Source organism: Sphaeramia orbicularis, chromosome 9 (assembly GCF_902148855.1).
Source record: "Sphaeramia orbicularis chromosome 9, fSphaOr1.1, whole genome shotgun sequence".
NCBI classification, from domain to species: Eukaryota; Metazoa; Chordata; class Actinopteri; order Kurtiformes; family Apogonidae; genus Sphaeramia; species Sphaeramia orbicularis.
Window position 1 is genome coordinate 21,719,909 of NC_043965.1, and position 23,854 is coordinate 21,743,762.

Sequence of the window (23,854 nt, forward strand, 5' to 3'; positions counted from 1 at the left end):
TGCACATGTTTTTTGGCAGTGTGCAAAATTATCCCAATATTGGAATAATATCAGGGAAGAATGTGGAAAAATATTGGGATATGAACTACCAAGGACATGTTCTGTGCTATATTTGGGTCATTTAACAGGAAAAGACATACCAAGTAAGGATAAATATTTGATTAAAATCCTCTTGGTAGCATCTAAAAAAGCCATCACACGAAAATGGTGTAAAGAGGACCCCCCACCCCCACCCCCCCACCCTAAATAATTGGAGAAACATTGTGGAAGAAATTCACAACATGGAGAGACTTACTTCTATCATAAGACTACAGCAAGCAACATGTGAAGATGGATGGAGAAAAAGGACAATATACAAGACGACAACTGACACTATGTTCTAAATGAAACAATAAAATATAAGTTTAAAATACAATAATAAATAAATGCATTTTTTATATAGACGCATACTGTTTTACATATCTATACATACTTTTTATAGGAAATACATGCTGTTAATACTGTTAATAGAGATACATACTGTTTCATAGATACACTGTAAATTGTACCTATTCATGATTTACCCTTTTTTTTTTTTTATTCTACTAAGCTCTATTCTTATGTTACTTTGTTAAATTGTAAAAAAATAAATAAATAAATAATTTAAAAAATAGGATATTTTCTTATCTTATTTATTTATTTATTTTAAATTTTATACTCACTCTGTTCTTATTTCTGCAGCTCTGGAGTTGTACTCGTAATTTCATTGTACACACAAAGACAATAAAGGATATTCTATTATATATTATTCCTCTAATGTATCTAACTGACACTATGTTCTAAATGTTTGTGTAGTAAAATTTCAAAAATGAAACAATAAAATATAAGTTTAAAATAAATCAATGAATAAATGCACTATTTTTATATAGACACGTACTGTTTTACATAGATAAACATGCTGTTTTTATAGGTCATACATGCTGTTAATACTGTTAATAGAGAGACATATTGTTTCATAGATAGACTGTAAATTGCACCTATTCATAATTTATCTAGTTTTATTTTCATTTTTTTAATTCTGCTTAGCTCTATTCTTATGTTACTTTCTTAAATTGTAAAAATCAAAAAACAAAACAAAAAAAAAGGGATATTTTTGTATCTTATTTTGTATTTTTTGTAATTTTAAATTCTCTCTATTCTTATTTCTGTAGCTCTGGAATTGCACTCCTAATTTCATTGTACACACAAAGACAATAAAGGCTATTCTATTATATATTATTTCTCTGCTGTATCTACTGGTAATGTAAAAAGCTTGACACTTCAGTCATGTTGCACTTCTACTCACACCTACCGGATGTGCTAGACCTGGTGTATTATTTTAGTACACCTGGGAATTTTCTTTCCCAGAGCAATTTCTTGAGCAGCCTCTCCTTTGTGAAAAAAATAAAATAAAATGTTGTTCTAAAATCAGCAGAGAAAAATCCCAGTCTTAAAAAAATGTGTCTGGGCTTTTTGGATGGATATTACTGAAGTCATTGTTGCCACTTCAAATGGATGTAGACTAAATATTGTGACATGAGCGATTGTGGCATGACTCAAAGTGTTTACATGCTGCAGCCCACACATGGTAATGCAGTGTTCTTTTTGTTTGTTTGTTTTTTTTACCCCATGTGAGTCAATGTGGAATAGAAGTTTATGTCCACCACCAGATGGAGCTATATCAACACTTGAAGTAACAAGCAAACATCAGTGAAAGAGGATGAGAACACATTGCTTTCCCTGTGGTAAACAAAAACTTATTGAGGATCCAGGTTGTAAACTGTCGTAGCTGGATAAAAACACAACAAACAATCGTAACGTCTGATGCGTAGTGAAGTTCTAGCAGAGAGGGAAACCATGAGAGTGACAATACAATGGTGTAATCCTGCTGTGTCTCCTGTGGTATGGAGTTGGTGGAGGTCAAATCAGCCTGTCAAGAGGACTACATCTGCTTCAGACAACACAAAACTCTCTGTCATCATTGTTATTCTGGTCAGGCGAAGAAGTAGCCAGCAGAAAGAAAATGAAGTGTCTTTGGTAGAGGACACTCCACAAAGAAAACCCTCAGTTCTCATTTGATGCAACCTTTCCCACTCTGATGCATGTCTTCACACTGAAAACTGGATTTTCAGCAATATAAGGCATCTATTGAATGATAATTATATACTAATACTTCATTATATCCTAAAATGTATCTGCTAAATATGTTAAATCACAATGTGTCTGCAGGACATTAACCCATAAAGACCCACAGAGCTACCGGTAATCAAAATCATCTACTGATCTAATATGTTTAATATCTTCTAATCCACTAATCCTATCTATACATATAAATAATTGGTATAAAATGCAGTTTTTAATCTTTTCATGGTCATCAGATATGACCCATTTGGACATTCAGAGGCTCTGTAGTGAACGTAGCAACACAGTCATCTTCTACAACACTGAGTCACTAGATTCTTAATGTTTTTTTCCTCTTTTTTTCTTTACTGAAAATTAATAGCTGCGACAAATAACAAAGGGAAGCAACACATATACATTTTAAGTATTGCTTCAAACCATATGAAGGTAAGTATAACAATACAAAAAATGTGATAAAAAGTTATTAAGTATTAACAAAAAGTAACTTATCAAACAATTTGAGGGTACGTTCACATTTGTGTTTTTTTTTGTTTAGGTTAATATTTTATAATATGATTTTAATTCTTTAACAAGATGTTAGGTAGGGATCTGGAGAATTTTGCTTTATGAATATGATATTTGCCCATTAGTATAATCAGATTAATTAAGAAACTTAAAGGTTAATTAGAGCATTCAAATTTAATTATCATCTCCCCTTGAGATATTGAGATGTGTTTTTGGTTTGCATTGATTCACTAGTAAAACCCATGGAGTTTGATCAGTGATAGTGGATTGAGATGCTTGGTTTATGTTCAGTTATTGATATCTTTGCTGAAAAAGTCACTTGTTCTTCAATTTTCACTGTTTTTGATATAACAACCCTCAACTTTAACCTGAGATTTTATGAACATCCACATGATCAGTGAATTAAATATAGGAAAATACCTGATTTACACTGGAGAAAATGCAAAATAAAGAGGACAATATTATAATAAATCATTTAAGAAAGGTTAAATCAAGAGAAAAATTCATTTGGGAGCTGATAAATAAGTAGCACTGGGTCTTTATAGTCATGATAACAGTCGAAGGGTCTGTTTTAGAAGCAGAAGAAGTACCTGCAAATAGCATGCGTCCAGTGAGCATCTCAGCCAGTATGCAGCCAGCAGCCCACATATCTATGGCCTTAGTGTAGTTGTTTGGGGACAAGAGCAGACGTGGGGAACAATACCACTTTGTTACAAGACCCTCGGAGAGATAGCCCTGCAGAAGCAAGTGACAGGATGGATAAGAGGGAGAAAAACAGGAGAGAAGAGAAACAAACAGGTAAGGTGAGGTCAGAGCAATAGAATGACATGCTGAAGGTACAAATCCAGCTGGACGTTGGCCTGTAGTTATACCAGTTAGAGCAGAAGCGTTGGGAAGTCGGTAACTTCAGCAAAAGACAAAAGAAAACATAATCTCTACAGCAGGGGTCTCAAACTCATTTTCTTTCAGGGGCCACATTCAACCTGATTTGATCTCAAGTGGGCCGGACCAGTAAAATAATAACATAATAACCTATAAATAATGACAGCTCCAAATTTTTAAATGATGAAAATACTTACTTTTATAAACTATCCAAACAAAAAATATGTGAATAACTTAAAAAAACTGAAATTTCTCAAGAAAAATAAGTGCAACTTTAACAATATTAGGCCTCAACTTATCATTTATACATGTGCGTCACAGATCAGATCTACAAAGACACTAAACACTTAGTAACAGGTAGGAAGTTGTTAAAATTGTGCTTAATTTTCTTTATACATTTCAGGTTGTTCATATTTGTTCAAGTTATTCACATTTTATTGTTACAGGATATAGTTTGTAAATGTAAATATTTTCATAATTTAATGTTATTTTTTGCACTTTGAAGTTGTCATTATTTATAGGCATAATGTGATACTATTTTTTTCACATCAAACCGAGAAAAAAATATGGAGTCATTATTTTTTGTAGGTTATTATGTTATTATTTTACTTGAGATCATATTGGTCTGTATGTGAAATAAACTAAAATGACTTTGACTGCCTTGACAGTGGAATTTTTGCACTTTGCAAATTCATCCCACAGGCCGGATTGGAACCTTTGGTGGGCCGCATTTGGCCCCCAGGCCGCATGTTTGACACCCCTGCTTTACAGTGATATTTGGATGTACTCTGATGTAACTTGATTTAGCATTTGACTATGAGAACTGGCTTCTTGGATATATGCCGCAGTAGAAACTATAATTCCTGTGAATCTCCACCTGCAGCTCCTGGGTTTCGCTGAGGCTTTGATGCTCTGCTGTAAAACAACACATTCTCTCATTACGGCTGACAAGGTTCTCGTCTCATTTTTTACTTTTGTATCTTGTCACCTTGTGAATAACGATGACACTGTGCGAGGAGATGAACCACAGGCGACCGAATTCACACACACAAAACGTCTTTGCCTTTAATGGGATGTTTTTTTTCTTGTTGCTTTCATTAAGAGTCTTATCAAGAAATATATCACCTCAGTTCCCAATAACAGCTTCACTCTCTATCCACATTAAATCTCAGTTGCTCCATGATGATGTACTGTTCCCAGGCATCCTATCTCTCCTGTGCTATTTATAACAGTGTTGTCTCCTTAACTTCCAGAGAAACACAGCACAGTAAATACCAGACTAGAGGAAGAGGAAGTGCACTTTAAAAAAAACACAAAAAACAGATTGTTCAAAATACTTGTACCTCTTGCCTCTTCCTAATAATAAATTAAGACCCTTATTAGAGTACCTCCTTTTCCTTCTCTGTGCCACCCTTACCTCCTTAACATCTTTGCTTTCATTTCCTCTCATATCCATCTATTTCCTCAGGTTCCTCTTGCATAATTACTCCATTTAGGCTTATGCCATGCAGACGGGGGATTTTGCCTGACCCAGATGAGTTCCATTAGTCAACACTAATGTCAGAAACGATTTTGTGAGCTTTCTCGGAACAGGTAAATTATGCTGAGCCACCTGTTAAGCGGGACATACATTTGCAGATAGATTACGCTATGTTTTTGGTTCGGCTTAAACGGGTGTTGGCACCAATGTAGATTTATGCTGTGTGTGTATGGTTGTATATGTGAATGTGGGTGTATATTTGTGGTGAGGCACTTGGTTGCTAGGTTCACCTGCACACCTGTGGGCATAGGTAGCAATCAGCCTGGAAGAGGTTATGTAAACACAAGCAGTGGTGTAGTCCAGGGTATACAGGGGTATATGGAGTATACCCACTTATTTTTCAGTCAGCATTGTGTATACCCACTTCTAAATCCTCCCTGATGCGCACCATTCAGTAATATCTGAGCCAAATTGCCCATTTTTTCCCAAGGATGGTGAAGCTATGACCCACCCTACTCTGCCTCTAATTGGCTAGTGCTTGCTGCCTTCACTGATTAGATTGGTTAACTTCAGGCATGAGGACTGATGAGCCAATCAGAGGCAGAGTAGGGCGGGTTGTGCAGAGGAAAATATTGCTAACTAGCGTGGGCCACCTCTGGAACCTCATTTGACACCTCAGGTGCCAGTGCCACCCCAGCTGATTGACAGGTCACTGCACGTCTCATTGGAAGATGTGTGATTATTAGAAATGCAAATGAGAAAGGCATAATAAATGTCTTTCAACTGAGTGGCACATATCTAGAGAACCTACTTTGATGGAATACATTATTCTGAGGTAAGTTTTAAGGTGGTTTCAGAATGAGTCACTGTTTTGAACTACTGACCATATGACTCCACATTTAGAGGAGAAGAGATGTTGTCACCAATAGTTAAACTGTGTGAGTAGGCTAACGTTATGATAGGCTAACGCTATGAAAGGCTAACGTTATGAAAGGTTAACGCTATCTTATGTTGGCCTCATGTTGAATACATTTACATTCATGCAGCTGCTTGTGTGACCAGTAAAACCTACAAACTGCTCCTGATCAAGTCATGATAATATTATAATAGTGAGCAAATACTACTGATGGATATTTGGGTAAACTAAAGAGAAAAGTCTTATATGTCACTGCTTCTAAAACGGCGTTTTTCTGGACTTTAAAAAAAAAAAAAAAAGAAGCCAAAAATTTAGAGTATACCCACTTCTCCAGGGACCACTACACCACTGGACACAAGTGATCAGACCAGGTGATTTTAGCCATGGGAAGCCACACAGTTTTTCAGTCGTGCCTGTGTGTGTGACCATCTGAATGGGTGTTGTATTGGTATTTTTGTCTTTTTGTATACAAGCTTGTTTTAAGTCATTCAGCACCCAGCTTTTTGTAGGTGTTTTTTAAGATTTGCAAATAAATAATAATGGATAATAATAATAATAATAATAATAATAATAATAATAATAATAGATTGGATTCATATAGCGCTTTTCTAGACACCCAAAGTGCTTAAATAAATATTTATAATAATGAAATAATAATAAAATGTTAATGCACATCCATGGCGGACCTTGTTTTTACACACCATCACGAGTTGGAAATGTCTTCAAAATCCCTCAAGTGGTATTTTTTGTAGCTAGATCGCTGTTTCGCTTTTCTTTTTTTTTTTCTTTTCTTTTTCTTTCTTTGTATAATGGTATTATGATTATGACTGCTACTTTGTGTGTATACATATATGTATTTATGCATTTTTTTGGTCTTATTTCCTAGAAGTGTGTTTGGCTACGTGTACAGGCTTGTTAATATCATTATTATTATCCATTTTTTTTACATACTTATTTAATTTATGTATATTACTTTTTTCCTTTTTTCCTTTCAGTGAGCATTATTGATACCCTTTTTTTGTCTTCTCAAAAAAAAAGAGAACAGTGTACTTTGTATTATTGATGTCCTGTATAATATCTTATGAGACTGTTCTGACTAAACATTTGAATTAAAAAAAAAAAAAAAAAAAAGCCTGTCTCGATCATTATTGGAAAATGAGAGCAAAATCTGGTGAACTGTGTCTCAATCAGCAGGTCTGGGCCATGACTCACAGCTATTATTCACTGTAGGCTGCCTACACTAGCGCTTCCACCTATACATCACTTCCAGCAATGTGCCCCGAAGGAGAGTTCATCTTCATCACAATGTTTTAAATGTCAAAAAGTGTCTTCTTTTCTAAGCCTTGACATTATTCAAGTCTATAAGTATCATGCATGATGCTAATCCAATTGCATAGCACTTACTGTGTTCTCGTGGTATTCTCATTTCCACTCTCGCCTCTCCCTCTCACCCATTTATCATGTTTGCCCTTACCTCCTCCACAAGCCCAATTTGTCCTCACGGAACCTTACTCTCTCCCTCTATTTCCTCCCCATGTGCTGCCTCGTCTCCTCTGTTTGCCAGAAGATGACAGAGCAAAAACTGATGTTGAGTGCTCAAAGATGCCCTGACAAATATACACTCACCCTGTTTTGTCTGTCCTTGATTCCTATCCCATTTCCTGGCAAATATTTGATTGACAATGACTTTTTTTTTTTGAAGTGGAGGGATGAAATAATTTTGTGATGATAAAAGTTAGTCTGTGGACAGCTGTTTGGAGCAGAGGACAGTTTCCAAGCTTTGTAACTATATTTACTCTTGGTTTTCGTCACTGGTTCAGGCCTTTTGTCACAGCTAATCATCACTATAAAAGGGTTTGTTGGGTTCGCTCGTCCTCTCTCTTTCTTCCTCTCTTCTGTCCTCTCGTCCTTCCTCCCTCTGTCATCACCTCCCACTTTCCTCTCCATCTGATTCTCTTAACCTCAACTCCACCCCAGCTCAGTGTTTTTTTTTTGTTTTTTTTTTTGACGTCACCACCGGCTACGTAGGACTGTTCCCCTCCATATCTCTTTTCTTCACGCTTCTCCCTTCTCTCTCTTCTTACCACCATGGGTTCACCACCTCTTTTCTCACCTCTCTTCCTTCTCTTCTTGCCTGTTAAAGTTTATTTTTTGACATATTCTCTTACTCTATCCTCACATCCTTTCTCTTTCTTTTCCAAAACGCTCTCCTTATTTTGCCTCTTCTTTCCTTACACCTTCTTGTCCTTTATCCAGGTCATGAATAATTTCTGGGCAGATCCAGTTTTATATCAGCAGGTGACAGGACGTGCAGACACACTGAGTACCTACCATTGTAAACAACATCGCAAACAATATTTTTTTGTTCTGCTTCTTCCTCCTGTCTCATTTGAACCTCTTTGTCATCTTCCATTGCTTGGGTAAATGTTTGTAATGTCTGTGTGTAGTCAGAAGGGCACTCGAAGACGGTAAACAGCCTCGTTTCAGTGGACTGTAAGGACACAGTGTGAGTGGTGTGGATCAACTGGAGAGCTTTATCAGTCACCGCTGGGGAGTTATTAATAAGCAACACACGCATAACTTACCCACTTAGAACACAACCCTTCTGTATGACATAGAACTCCACCAGTCTTGATGTAGTCCACAAAGAAAGTCAATAGTATGTTTTTTGTAATTCTACTGTATTTATCACAGCTAAAGCCACTCCTGACCATGTCCATTTAGCACATAATGTTCCAAAAGGCAATCCTTTGGCTCTGCATTATTAAATCACAAAAATGGTGCTAGCACATTTGTTGCAGGCATCTGCTTTGGTGTCAGCACTGCATCACAAATGGCCCAGAATCATCTGACACACACACACACACACACACACACACACATTATAGTATACACACACTCTCACAGACCTGGTAATGTAATTTTATGCTAATAAACAATACACAGACACACCGACTGGAACACAGTCTCATCTGCCAGTATCTACCTCAGTGCAAATCAGATCATTTCAGCAGTAAAGTTTGAAACTGGAGTGGAACCTGCAACTGGGATTCTTATTGGTTATTAATGCATCCCTGTTTTGAAAGACTGAGACTGTAATCTGCATAGAGGCTGATGCTGCAGCATAAGACCTGAAACAGAAAGACAGAATCTATCTATCTATCTATCTATCTATCTATCTATCTATCTATCTATCTATCTATCTATCTATCTATCTATCTATCTATCTATCTATCTATCTATCTATCTATCTATCTATCTATCTATCTATCTATCTATCTATCTACATAGACAGACATTTCAAGTCTGAACACTGTGTTCTTTTACAGTGAGGAGTTGCTGTAGGTACACAGTGTGAGAGCACTGATACGCACCAAAACACACACAGAGTGAGGAGCACAGCAAGTTGTTTCTGCTGCCCCGCACGACCCAAACTACCTTCATCTCTCCTCTCTTTCTCGTCTTCTCCCCCCCCCGCCTTTCTTCTTCTTTTTGGCTCCTTTTCCCTTTTCCTCCACCTCTCTCTCTCTCTCTCTCTCTCTCCCACTTTCTTTCTCACTCTGTCTTTCTGTCTGTACCTTTGTGCGTTTCACCTCAGTTTCTCTCATCTTTCTTTCATGACTCAATATTTTTTACCCTTTGTCCTCATTTGTTTTTGCCTCTCCCTCCCCCCTTCTTCCCTCCAAATGCACCCCCTGTGTCTGCACCCAGCTGATCCCCAGTCCCGTGCTCTGAGTTGACAAAGATCGCCTTTCACCAGAGCTCTTCTCCACATGCACAGACCCAAAAAAACACAAAAAACATACAAACACACTCATGCAAGCACGCACACACACACTCAGTCTCACACGCGCGCATACACACACACTCAGCCCTGCTAGGGGTGTTGGAGGGTCTCTGTGTATAATAGAGAGGCACAAGAGAGCTATAAATTGTCACATAAATCTCTTAGAGGGCTTCTTCTGCAATAGACTGCTTAATCACAGGGGCTGACTAGTAAAACATTTGACACCAGGTTTAAGAAGAAGCCCTTAATAATAGGGTTTGGACAGTAGAGCCTGTCTATTGTGAAAGACAGAGGTCGGCTACATCAGCGATGCAGATGTGTAACCTGAGAATTCAATTATAGAAACAAAAGCTCACCTCACTGTACTGCAGTTGCAACATGTCAAATTATACAAAGATGAGCAATTATACTTTTCAGAGTCATATATTTTCCACTGTGGATAACATTAACCAGTTATTATTTTGATATTTGGTGATTTTTGTCAAAATGAGGTCTGCGATATCTAACATGACACTTAATACATAACACTGAGAAGACAACAGACACATCAGTATGACCTAGTTTTACATCAGTCATACTGCTGACTTCTGCAGGAAGATTCTTTTGTATTTGTATCTCTGTTTATGTATTGCGTTTCATTTTCTACAAATGAAAAATAGGTTGTGCATTGTTGTCTGATAAATGTACAAAGCAAAGGTGTACTTAAATAGTTGCCTTCTTTGATAACATCTGTACGTCGATAAGCAGAAATAATTATTATATTTAACTTTAATGTATTCTTTATGGCATAATTAAAAACGCCAGTCATGAAAAAGTCTGTTTTAAACAATGCAAAAATAATACTTTCAGTACTTTGTGACATTTTAAGTAATGCTTTTATGATGTTAAAGGGGCAATGTAGTTTACCACCACCAGAGTGAGAATGTGTGAGCGAATGAATAATGGATCAATAATGTAAAGCGCTTTGGGTGCTTTGAAAAGTGACATAGAAATCTAATCCATTATTATTATTATTATTATTATTATTATTATTATTATTATTATTATTATTATTATTATTTCTTTCATATATTAAAAAAATACCTTAAGTTATCACTAGGGTGTTAAGAATAAAGACCCTTGAAGTTATGCCACAGATGTTAAGGTATTGGACTGTAAAGATATGAACTAAATATATACATACATACTAATTTATGTGGCCACTAGAAGGAGTAGTGAGTTACTCTGCTGGTCTCCAGTGGTGAGGAAAAGTCACACTACAGAACTTTGGCCAAAGTGTCAGAAAGTGAGATGGGATGAGAACCATTAAGAAATAACTTTTAGAGTCAAAGAAAAGGACAAAGTAATAGAAGCTAGAGCCATTGTTATTGTTTTCACCAGTGAACACAGCTCTAAATTTAAAGAAGAGTTTGATAATGAAATCACAGAATTTCTTCTGCACGGGTGAGTTTGATTTTGAGGCTTATGAAGATATTAAGTTATTATGTGATGTTTTTATCTTTGTTACATAGGCTGTTTGTTGATCCATGGTTCAGACTAAACTATAACAGTTCTGACCTTGTCTGGACGATTCCAAACAGATCTTTAGTGCAGCTAATGACAACACAAACAGAGGTGATTTGTGGTTTTACTGTGGCTGTTTTCTGTCAAAATACAGAGCTAAGCTAATGGAGCTATAATGTAAACTATCAGCTGAGGGAGCACAAGAAGATTATAAGACACAATGTTATTTTAATCTTCTGTCAAAATAACCAGTTATGACTTTTTGTTTGAAGGAAAAAAGTTGATAGTACCATAATGCAGATGTGTGTAAACAATGGGCTTTGTACTTTATTCAGTGTGTGATACAGTCTGTGGATACATAGAGTTAATTTGTTGGTGGTTTTGGTAGAACTTGGTAGAACTAAGTGTGTCCTGGTACACAACCTCCTTGGAATGTTAATACTATGTATAACCCCATTAATATGGAAACTGCCCAAGCCAAAAAAGAATAATGATCACAGACATTTATTGGCCTCATTTAAAAAAAACCTTGGCACTTGTTTGCATGGCCTCGAGAAGGATTACTGAGATAATTAAGTTTTTGAAAACTGGACAATTTTGTAATGAAATTTTTTGGACTTTTTTCCATATCTGAAAAACAGGAGACTCATGAACTAAATATAAAATAGGGAAAGTTGTTATATTTACATTATCGAATAGGATTACCAAAAAGATGCTAAAATATTAAGTGAAATTTCCAGGCAACTGTTAATATACTGTATATGAGTAAATGTGTGTCCTTGTATGTGTGTAGGTGTTTGTGTGTTTTGTACGCCCCCCGTGTACATTTCATTTTCACCTTGTGAGAATAGTGAGGGTCAACTATCCTGGCCAGCCCAAAATCTCCGATCTTGAGCAGCAGTTGGTCCGTGTTGATGAATATGTTGGCAGGTTTTAAGTCTCTGTGCAGGACGTTCGCTGAGTGGATGAACTTCAGTCCCCTCAGCAGCTGGTAGAACAGCAGAGTAGCGTGACCTGGTCAAGGATAAATGTCAGATATCAGGATTCAATGCACTGCATCTGCTTTTACCTCTGTACTTACAATAACACTGCTTTGTCCTGAACCAGTTGGTGCATTTCAAATAGTAAAGGTTTGGTTAGTGTGTTATAATGTTAAAAATAAGTTTATAATGATTATTTCACGTATTAATAGGCTTAGTAACACAATCAAGCACTGTCTCTATATCCACTAAAACAAGGGGATCAGACTCACTCAAAATTCCCTTTGTGCAGGGGAGTCAAACATATGGCCCGTGGGCCAAAACTGGCCCAGTAAAGGGCCTAGATCGGCCCACAGAATGAATTAGCAAAGTGTAGAAATTATGCTGAAGATATTAACAGTCAAACTCATTTTAGTTTAGGGGCCACATACAGCCCAATTTTGCCGCGTTTCCACTGCGTGGTACCAGCTCGACTCGACTCGACTCGACTCGGCTCGGCCTTTTTGCATTTCCATTACGAAAAAGGACCTGGAATCTGGTACCTGGTACTAGTTTTTTGGTATCACCTCCACCGAGGTTCCAAGTGATACTAAACCGTGACTTATAACACTGGTCAGACAGTTTTCTCTGTGACCCGCCGTTTTACAAAAAACAGATGCGGAAGTGGACAGTAAATATAGCGGTGCATTAATCCACATGATAACAGCCCAAAACTACACCATGGTCGGTCGAGGAGATTCAGTCTTTGGTGGCCAACGTAAAAATTCAGATGAGACAACACGCAATGAGCGAGTTTTCAGCAACTCTCTGAACAGATGACACCGAAATAACGTGCCGCATTGCTATGACGACCAGGTACTGTAAAGTCAGTAGTATCCTGTGATGGAAACGGTCTCCAGGAATACCGAGTCGAGTCGAGTCGAGCCGAGCCGAGCCAAGTCGAGCTGGTTCCACATAGTGGAAACACCGCATTTGATGTCAAGTGGGCCGGACCGGCAAAATAAAAACCTATAAATGACAACTCCAAACTTTTCTCTCTGTTTTTGTACAAAAATGTGAAATTACACTATGAACATGTTAATAATTACAAGAAGAAATTTCAGGTTTTCATAGGTTATTTGAATTTTTTGTGAGACAGTAGTTCGTAAATGTAAACATTTTCATAATGTGATTTTATTTTTGTAATGTTCTACAAAAAAACAAAAAGAAAAATTTTGAGTTTTTATTTATTTATAGGTTTTTGTGTTATTACTTTATTGGTCTGACCTCCTGGAGATCAAACTGGGCTGTACATGGCCCCTGAACTAAAACCACTTTGACTGTGTTTATATTTTCATCGTAATTTCTGCAGTTTTTGGCCTACGTGCACTAAACAAATTTCACATAGTAGCATTGCCCTGTATACTAGGGGAAATTCTGTGATTTAAAAAAACTTCTTTCCCATACCTGTTGGTAGTGGCCCTTGCTCCAGCAGTCGGGCCAGATCCGTCTCCATACACTCCTGCACGATGTACAGAGCGCTGAGCTGCGTCGGGTCTCTGGGCAGTGGCCGTCCATAAGGCGCCAAAACCTCATGAACACGCACTACATTTTCATGGTGCAGCCTCCGGGTGATTTTGACCTCCCGCAGGGCGTGTTTCACTGTCACAGTATCACGCATCACCAGCTTCTTAATGGCAACACGCTGTCCGGTGCGCTGATCCACTGCTGACAGGACCAGGCCCGTGACACCGGTACCAAGAGGTCGAAGGTCAACAAAGTGGCCGCTGAGGTCAAAGCCGTGGAGAAAGAGGGGGGTGTCCTGTCTAGCCATGGTAGCTCAGTCTGTTAGATACAGATGTTAGACACAGATTCCAGGTACCTTCAGTGTGATGAACCCCACAAAAAATTACTAATGGATGCAAATAAGGTCACATCTTGCTGGTGAGCCCGAAACCTTACTCACTGCTCATTTTTCCTCAGATAGCTGGTGATTTCTTGTAAAAGCAAAGGTGTCACAACCAGTCAGATAGAAGGTGGTGGTAATTATAGAGGCCTGACGTGTGCTCAGTTTTCTAAAGTCTAAAATGAAGCTTCTTTGTGCGTCATCTTCAACTTTTCTTCTGGGCTTGTGTGGGCAGATGCTTACTAAACCACCCTTTCACTGATCCCAGCTTGTTATTCGTGTTATCCTAACATGAGGACACGGCATATTTATTACTTTTTTGAATAATCTCTCTTCAGCACAGGAAAGGTCTGAGAGAAAAACTTCAGAAAGGATCAAAATACATAAAACCAAGTGGGAAGAAATCACACATCAAACAAGTTCTCCGACTTCAGCTTGGAGTCTAAACTTGGTGTTAAAGCGTCCACATGTTCAAAGGTATTTTTTTGTGTGTCTGTTTTCTTCTTGAAAAGAATGTGTTCTCTTCTCTACAGATTTAATTTGATACTGTAGCCTGTTACAGGAATGAACTTCTAATCCCTTGCTGTATGTTCTTCATGTGCAGATAGTCAGCGAGTCGTTTTAATACTACCCATGGCAGGGGTATCCATAGAAACAGTCTTGTCTGTTTTTGCATGCTCCACTGTGCTTATTACGAGCCTGTAATCCTCCTTAACCAGTCAAAGTCTAAACTGTCGGGCAGAAAAAAGGAGGCGGGGTCACTGTATTTACATTCAGTGAGGCTCTGTTGGCTCCTCCTCTTCTTCCATGATACCAGTTGTCAATCAGATGAGTTCATTCAGAGATTCACTGTTAGAAAGCCATTAAATCCTTGAACTGCGGCATCCCCTGTGCATGTGAGTGGGTGTGTGCATATGTGTTCTTGCATTTAAATCCCTTCGCTAATCTGCTTCCTGTTGCCTTCTCATGAATGTAGGGATTTCAGCATCAGGCTGTGGTCACTGTAGAAGGAGGCTGCTATTGGCTGCGTCGCTCAAAACATCTGCTGCTGCTGCTGCTGGGGAGGAAGCAAGAGACGGGAGAAAGTGGTGATAGCCATATAGAGAGAAAGAAAAGTTACACAGCAACACAGCCTAGGTGTTAACAGAGCCTGTGTTGCATGAGAGTTACTATTATATAACAGGGTAACCTAGTCTACTGCAGTGGTTTAATGTGCTCAGACAGGATAACCATGCAATTTCAGTGAGGATTTTTATATTATCTGTATCAGTGTTTTTCAAACTTGGGGTCGGGACCCCACATGGGATCGCCTGGAATTCAAATGGGGTTAACTGAAATTTCTGGTACATGATTAAAAAAACAACAGCAAAAAAACGTATTAATAATAGAACTATATGGTGAGTTGACAGAGGCAATCCCATCACATAAAAGACATGACAAAGTGAAGCTGAAACTGAAGCACTGTGTTATTGTTTATCTTTCACATGTTCATTGTGGTCGGTTTCAGATGCTGCAGCTCTTTCATAATTCATAGTTTGAGTTATTGTTTGTTCAGTATTAACTGTCAGCCTTGTAAATACAAGCTGGACTGACTGTACATATCCTGACCAAGGAAAATAAAATTCTCACTTTGTGCAGTAATCTACACCTGGCTTTTCTGCCTCCATCCATAATAATATACATTATATAGACTAAATGTCGTCTAAAATTAATGTTTATTTGCAACATGGTATAGCAAACTATTACATGATCAAAAACAAGTTAATTTTAGCAAAAAAAAAAAAAAAGTCTCTGTTTTGAATGTCTGGAGTTGCCAGAAATTTGTGATGTTAAAATGGGGTCACGAGCCAAAAAAGGTTAGGAACCACTGGTCTACATGAATCTGCCGGCCCACAAAGACAGCCACCAAAAGCATCTACTGACCAAAGATGTTTAACAACTTTACAACCACTAATCCTACCAGTACTTTTAAAATAATTCAGATAAAATGCATTTTCTCAGCTTTTCAGGAGCATCAGATATGACCCATTTGGACGTTCAGAAGCTCCATAGTGAACATGGAAACGCTGTCATTTTCTGCAACATTGACTCACAAATGAAACCCATGTTTGATAAATAACACACCTGTTTTCATGTTCTGTTAATGACATATTTTGCTGAAAAATTCTAACACTCAAGAAATATAACAAAAAGGTGGTTAAACCCAGCTCCACCAACAATAAAAGATTGATACGAGATCATCTTGCAAATTTTCAAAATGGAAAAATTGACTTATTCTATCAAAATCCAGAGGGATACTATAAATTTAATCATATTTGGGACAAATGGATCAAGTTTATATCCTCAAGCTGCCCAGAATTTGTATCACTCCCCTAAAAATGTCCTCTTTTATTATAATCTCCCTGTATTTTTTCATTGTTTTATGTTATTCTGCATAAACATGTGCAACGTTTAAAGAACACAGAGGTGTTGTAATGCTGTGATTGGTTTCAAGTGAGAAATACCGAAACTGTGAGCACCCTGTTCATATGTTAGTTTTTACACTTTGTGTTTAAAATAAGAAATACAAAAAGGGGCTCTAATAGATAACATCTGTATGAACGGTAATGTTGGAGATAGTTTGTCACCTTTTTCAATTAAAAAAAAATGAAGAAAAAAAAGAAAAACTCTAACACTAGGCTTTGAATGAACTCTGAGCTTGTGTTAACATTTATATGATCAGTAAATTAAATATACAGTTGCGGAAAAAAATATTAGACTACCCCTTGTTTTCTTCAATTTCTTGTTCATTTTAATGCCTGGTACAATTAAAAGTACATTTGTTTGGACAAATATAATGATAACAACAAAAATAGCTCGTAATTGTTTAATTTCAGAGCTGATGTCTAACTATTTTTCATATTTTCTTGATAATAACCAAAATCACTTCAGTTCTTACATCAATAGTTATGATATTATACTGCCAAAAACAGTGCTTTTAGGCATTCCATGTTTTCTTTTGTTTTAGTCACATGACACACAGGAGTTAGTACTTGATTGCATAACCATCGTTTCTGGTGACTTTTGGCGGTCTAATAATTTTTTCCGTGACTGTATATAACATTAGCAGAAGATCTTTTCTTGATTTCCTTCTTCATGTTACACTGGTCTGCATTTTTTTTTTTTTTTTTTTAGAAATTATCTGGTTCAGAGATTAAATATGCTAAATGTTATGTATTTTAATAAGATTAATTGGAAAACAAATGACAAAAGTGCTGGTTTTCTTTGTTCAAGGTATTTGTTAAAGTGTTATTATTACACATATATATTGTTTTATATAATTTATGCTGTAAATTTATAAGTCTTCCACTAGATAGTACCTGTAGAGTGAATGCATTGTAATGTACAGACAGCCAACCAGCACTTTTCACTTGATTTTTCTTTATCATGGTAAAATTTCACTACTTATATTCTGGAAGCATTTTACTTGTAGACCAGTGTTATGTGTCTGTTTTAGTCACATGATACACACAGCAGATAGTAGCTGATTGCATAACCATTGTTTTTGGTGACTTTTGACGGTCTAATAACTTTTTTTCTGCGACTGTAGATATAAGAAAATACCTGATTTTCACTGAGACATCCAGACATAACAGATGGTGATAAATCACTTAGGTAAGGTTATAAATGTAGAGAAAAATTCAAAATAACTTGAGGTCTTTAGGTGTTTAAATGATGTCTGATTTTAGAGCAGCAATACAGTTTTATAGGATGGGAAAGATTAACCTCCTTTATTTTCAATGAAAAGTTTTAAACACTATTACTTCTACTTCTTCTTCTTCTTCCATTTTATGTGTGCAGTATTACTTCCACTGTAACTTGAGCAAATTAAAAGTAAATCTTTCTTAACATGGAGGACATTCCAGAAAGGTCACATAGAGACGAAAAACAAAGGTATTGACTCTACAGTATCCCTCGATCCCTGAGCTGTAAGAACTCAAACAATCCATCAATCCATAAAACAAATCTCTTTGCTGCCAGAGACCTGAGGGCATGGTTGAGTATTAACTCCCTCCCTTTCGCTCTCACTCTTTCTTTATAACAATAGGGGGATGGGGTGGTGGGGGGGGTGCTCAGTAACAGGGCAAAGAACTGGTCTTTACCAGCCTTAAAAACACTTCTGAACACACTCCATGCTCATGCTAGTCTGGCTTGAGTGTCAGAGGCTGTAAGAGTGTAAAGTGAGACAGGCAGAGGAAGCGCTGACAGTGGTGCTGGGTGGGAGGTGCAGCACTGGGCTAACTTTATAAATAATGCATAACCACTGGAGATGGCGTTTGGTGTTCTCTCTGTGGGTTTATTCTCCATATTTCTTGTGGTTATGCAATAAGAATAGGTATTTTAAATAAAAATCAGTTACAGCTTTTTAATTTAGTTCCACACTCCTTATATTCAGCTCATGTAAAAGGTGAAACAAAATAAGCTGTGTTCTATATTCTATACTTGATATGCAGATACTGTTAGTATATTTGATAGTGTGAGCAGATGGGTGCAAACAGGGTGTGTTAAAGGCTGTATTCTGAATTTTGTGGATTTTTCTTTTCTTTTTTTTTTTTTTTTTTGCATATGTTTTTTTTTTTCCCCACTCTGTTACTACTTCCTAACAGGCGTTCATGCAGTTTTAGTTAATATAGAAAAGGCTGCATCCTCTATTCTATATTCTCACTGCTCACTGGTTTCATGCAGCTGCCTTTGTGTGTCCAAATACTAGTAACGCCCCTTTGACAGAACAAAAACACTGAGACAGAAGTGCATCTATTACAACATAAAGCCCCATTCTTAAAAGCAAAAAAAAAAAAAAAAAAAAAAACTATCCCGACGCTTATTATATTAAATAGCTTCCCTTTATCTTTATCCATCTCAATATCTGTTCGGGAACAAAACAAGAGAGAGAGGGGGGAAAAAAGATACGCAAAGATAACAACAGCAACCATCACTACTCACCGGAGCATTACGCAGCCGCAGCCTGGCGTCCTGAAACAAAGATTCAGGGAAGAGATGAGAGAGATACGGGTCCTCGGAGGCAAAGAAAGTGAAACACGACCGCATCTGTATGTGTGTGAATGTGTGTGTGTGTGATTCAGATGACAGAGGGGTAGGAGCCGGTACGGGTCGGCACCGGGGGCGATCCGGTGAGATGAGATAAGCCCGAGGTGGATGGAGGAGAGCCGGGTACGGGGGGCGACTGTCCGCTGTGTGTCCGCACAGAGGAGTGATCAGAGAGAGAGAGAGAGAGAGAGAGAGAGAGAGAGAGAGAGAGAGAGAGAGAGAGAGAGGAAGGAGAGGAGGGATCACCCCGGTTCACATGCATCTAGCAGACTTCAGTGGCTTTGGACACACTCACAAACACACTGCAGCACGGATGATTAAGTACCAGCTCTACCACTCTCTCTCTCTCTCGCTCTCTCTCTCTCCTTCATCTAGTCTCTCTCTCTTTCCCTGTCTATTATTTCTATCTCCTTCATCTAGTCTCTCTCTCTCTCTCTCTCTCTCTCTGTCATTTCTATCTACTTTATCTCTTCTCTCTGTCTCTGTCTCTCCCTGTCTCTCTCCCTCTCTCCTTCATCTAGTCTCTCTCTCTCCCTCTCTTTCCCTCTCTATCATTTCTATCCCCTTTATCTAGTCTTTCTCTGTCTCTGTCTCTCTCTCTCTCTCCTTCATCTAGTCTCTCTCTCACTTTCGCTCCTTCATCTAGTCTCTCTCTGTCTCTCCCTGTCTGTCTGTCTCTCTCTCTCTCTCCATCTAGTCTCTCTCTTTCCCTCTATCATCTCTATCACTCATCTAGTCTTGTCTCTCCCTCTCTCCTCTCTCTCTCTCCATCTACTCTCTCTCTCTATCTAGTCTCTAGTCTCATCCGTCTCTCTCTCTCTATCCTCTATCTCTCTCCTCTAGTTCTCTATCTTTCCCTATATCTCTATACTTCATCTAGTCTCTGTCTCTCCCTCTCTCCCTCTCTCTCTCTCTCTCCTTCATCTAGTCTCTCTCTCTCTTCATCTAGTCTCTCTCTCTCTCCTTCATCTAGTCTCTCTCTCTCTCTCTCATTATAGTCTATCTCTCACTTCTCTCATCTAGTCTGTCTCTCTTTATCTCATATTATCTACTAATCTAGTCTCTCTCTCTCTCTCTCTCTCTCTCTCTCCCTACCTCATCTGGTCTCTCCCTCTCCTTCATCTAGTCTCTCTCTCTCTCTCCTTCATCTAGTCTCTCTCTCTCTCTCTCTCTCTCTCTCTCTCTCCATCTAGTCTCTCTCTCCCTCTCCTTCATCTAGTCTCTCTCTCTCTCTCTCTCTCTCTCCTTCATCTAGTCTCTCTCTCTCACTTTCTCTCCATCTAGTCTCTCTCTCACTTTCCCTCTATCATCTCTATCTACTTCATCTAGTCTCTGTCTCTCCCTCTCTCTCTCTCCTTCATCTAGTCTCTCTCTCTCCCTCTCTCTCTCTCTCTCTCTTTCTCCATCTAGTCTCTCTCTCTTTCCCTCCATCCTCTTTATCTACTTCATCTAGTCTCTGTCTCTCCCTCTCTCTCCTTCATCTAGTCTCTCTCTCTCTCCTTCATCAAGTCTCTCTCTCTCTTTCTCCTTCATCTAGTCTCTCTCTCTCTCTCTCTCTCTCTCCTTCATCTAGTCTCTCTCCCTCTCCCTCTCTATCATTTCTATCTCCTTCATCTAGTTTCTCTCTCTCCCCCCTCTCTCTCCTTCTTCTAGTCTCTCTCTCTCTCCTTCATCAAGTCTCTCTCTCTCTCTCCTTCATCTAGTCTCTCTCTCTCTCTCTCTCTCTCTCTCTCTCTCTCTCTCCTTCATCAAGTCTCTCTCTCTCTCTCTCTCCATCATCTAGTCTCTCTCCCTCTCCCTCTCTATCATTTCTATCTCCTTCATCTAGTCTCTCTCTCCCCCCTCTCTCTCCTTCATCTAGTCTCTCTCTCCCCCCTTTCTCTCCTTCATCTAGTCTCTCTCTTTCTTTCATTTCTGTCTACTTCATCTACTCTCTCTTTCTCTCTCTATCATATATTCTCTCTCTCCATCTACACACTCTCTCTATCATCCATATACTCTATTTCTCTCTCTCTCTCCATTTATACTCTCTCTGTCCATCTACTCTATCATACACATACTCTTTCTTGCTCTCTATCATCTATATACTCTCTCTCACTGTCTCTTTCCATCTATCAATCTATTATCTCATACATACTCTCTACCTATATACTCTCTTTCTCTCTTTCCCTGTCTACCATTTCTCTCCATCTAGTCTCTCTCTCCCTCTATCCATAGGCTATATATACTCTCTTTATCATCTATTCTCTCTCTCTCCATATACTCTATTTAACTTTCTCTCCATCTCTAGTCTTTCTCTGTCCATTTATGTATACTCTCTCTTTATCATATACCCTTTCTTGCACTCTACCATCTATATACACTGGCTATCTCTCTCCATCTATCTCTCTATCATCCAAACTCTATCACCAACATATTCTCTCTCTCTCTCTCTCTTTCTCTCTCTCTCTTTCTCATCTTGACCTTATAAACTTAACTTAGGTCAGTATTACAAGAGTGATGGACTCTCCAACAAACCTGCTGAGGACTAATAATAACAGGTTATATGGAGCATAAAGGAAGAAGAACAAGGGAAAAGAACGTGTAGCTCTAGCCTGGTTATTACAGCTTGATCATTAACATGGTAATTCATCATTGTGACAGATTCAAGGTTCAAGATTCCACTATGAAGCAAGAGAGAAGTGTTCCATCAGAGTCAATGAACATTTTAAAAGCATGCCATTACATGCCAAGGGCCCGATTATTTCTAAGTTACGGGTAAAATAAAATGTCTCATATTCTGCTGCACTTAACCTTATTATGAGGGCCATTTATATACCAGCATTATCCGGAATTATGTCAGTGTTTTGCTGAGCTGCCCTAATTATAACGTACTTATTTTTAGGTCACTGAACCTTACAAACAAATGTGTATGCATTAGAATTAATAGGTAAACAGGTTTTCTGTTGCAATAAACTGCAAAACAATGTTTGATTATGTGTTATTTTTACCCCGCCCCCCAAAGGGGAGGCAAGGGGTATTGTTTTTGGTTTGGTTTGGTTTGTTTGTTTGTTTGTTTGTTTGTTAACACTAGCAGGAAAACTATTTGTTGAATTCATACCGAATTGGGTTTATAGCTTGCCAGTGACCCAGAACAGATGTGATTACATTTTGGGAAAAGTAGGTCAAAGTTCACATTTTTATAAATTTTTTTAAATCTTTTTTTTTCCTCATTTACTAAAAAGGGGCAAAATTTAAAATGTCTGTAGCCATAAAACTACTGTTTGATTTCGTACCAAACTGGGTTTATAGATTGCCAGTGACCCAGAATAGATGTAGTTAAATTTTGGGAAAAGTAGGTCAAAGTTCGCATTTTTCTGAATTTTTTCCCACATTTACTTATAATGGGTAAAATTTCAAATATCTACAAAAACATCAATTTTGTTTCAATTTACTTCAAACTTGGCGCATATATAGAGGCAATTGATATGCTGACATCAGCACACGCATAGACATGATGACATCAGTTGGATTGATGCCAAATTAAGCCACAATACATGGGGACAGGGTTTGTTGTGCCTGGCACCATTTGTTTTGTTTTTTTTGTTTTTTTTACAATAGATCAGGAGAAATCACTGACATTCAGTTTGTGATTACTTATAACTCCAAAAATCAGGAACCTAGAGGAGTTTTTGCACTATGTGGGTTGAGGGTTGCATAAGGAGCTTCAGCAGAGAATAAACAAAAGTGGTTTTCTGACTGTATTGTAGGTCTGCTGACTTACAAAGTTCCACTGCCTGTGGTTATCAGCACTTTTTTTTTTTTTTTTTGGGGGGGTTCTGATACGAGTTCAAAGTAGAGAGGCGGCAGGTCTAGAGAATAGAATAATGACAATGTAGAGGAGCTCCAGCAGCTGGGATTAACAGAGAGCAGAGATACTGAAGTGAAACAAAGACCCAGGAGTCAGCCACTGTAATGAACCCAGTATGAAGTGACTCACTGATCTTATGGCTCTGACAGTGAGAATTCCATCTGGAGAGTTATAGCTCTGCATTACATCTATTATTTCTGCCTCATTAGATGGCATTAGATGCATGATGACAGCTACAGACATGTACTGTGATGGGGCTCTCATAAGGCTGTGTGAAACCACAGAGTAGAGGCGGTAGGGATTACAATGTGTGTATTTTGTTCAGTTTCAGATAAGCACTCTAAATGTGTGATGTAGAAATCGCTCTGAAATCTGACGAGTAATTCTCTAAAAGCACAAAGTAGATGATGGTGTTCTCCGCTAAAATGACTGTCACTTCCCAAACATAACCTCTACTGCCTGTTTAATAGACTGTCTTGGACTCGGATATCTCTCTTTACATCTTCCAGGTGTGTATCTGCTTCTTTGTCTTGTTTCAGCAACATAACAGGGATTTACAAATGGAATGCAGCAAAAAGGAAATTGTCAAATAGTTTTGCTGATGTAGCATCAAAGCACAGTCTTTTCTCCAGGTTTTTTTTTTTTTTTATTTGGTGATAGGACAATCATCCTTATAATCATTATTTTGAAATTAATTCCCACCTATTTAACAAAATAGGAGTGTACAAATTGTTTATCCGCTGCATCAAATCAACTAAAAATCTTAGCCCTAATATTGTGAAAGGCCTCCATTGTGGCTGAGCTTAACAATCACATTTT

At 38.0% G+C, this 23,854-nt stretch overlaps 1 protein-coding gene across 1 annotated transcript in view; it reads right to left on the minus strand.

The window, feature by feature from the left end:
* mapk4 (mitogen-activated protein kinase 4) overlaps positions 1 to 19,479 on the minus strand; it is a 28,041-nt gene extending 8,562 nt beyond the window's left edge. The window contains exons 1-4 of the mRNA XM_030143565.1: positions 19,081 to 19,479; positions 13,659 to 15,154; positions 12,071 to 12,246; positions 3,255 to 3,399 (exon numbers count right to left, since the gene is read on the minus strand). Coding sequence (XP_029999425.1) covers positions 3,255 to 3,399; positions 12,071 to 12,246; positions 13,659 to 14,025 — 688 coding nt within the window. The 5' untranslated portion in view covers positions 14,026 to 15,154; positions 19,081 to 19,479. The remainder of the gene's footprint in view (positions 1 to 3,254; positions 3,400 to 12,070; positions 12,247 to 13,658; positions 15,155 to 19,080) is intronic.
* Positions 19,480 to 23,854: the final 4,375 nt, after the last annotated feature.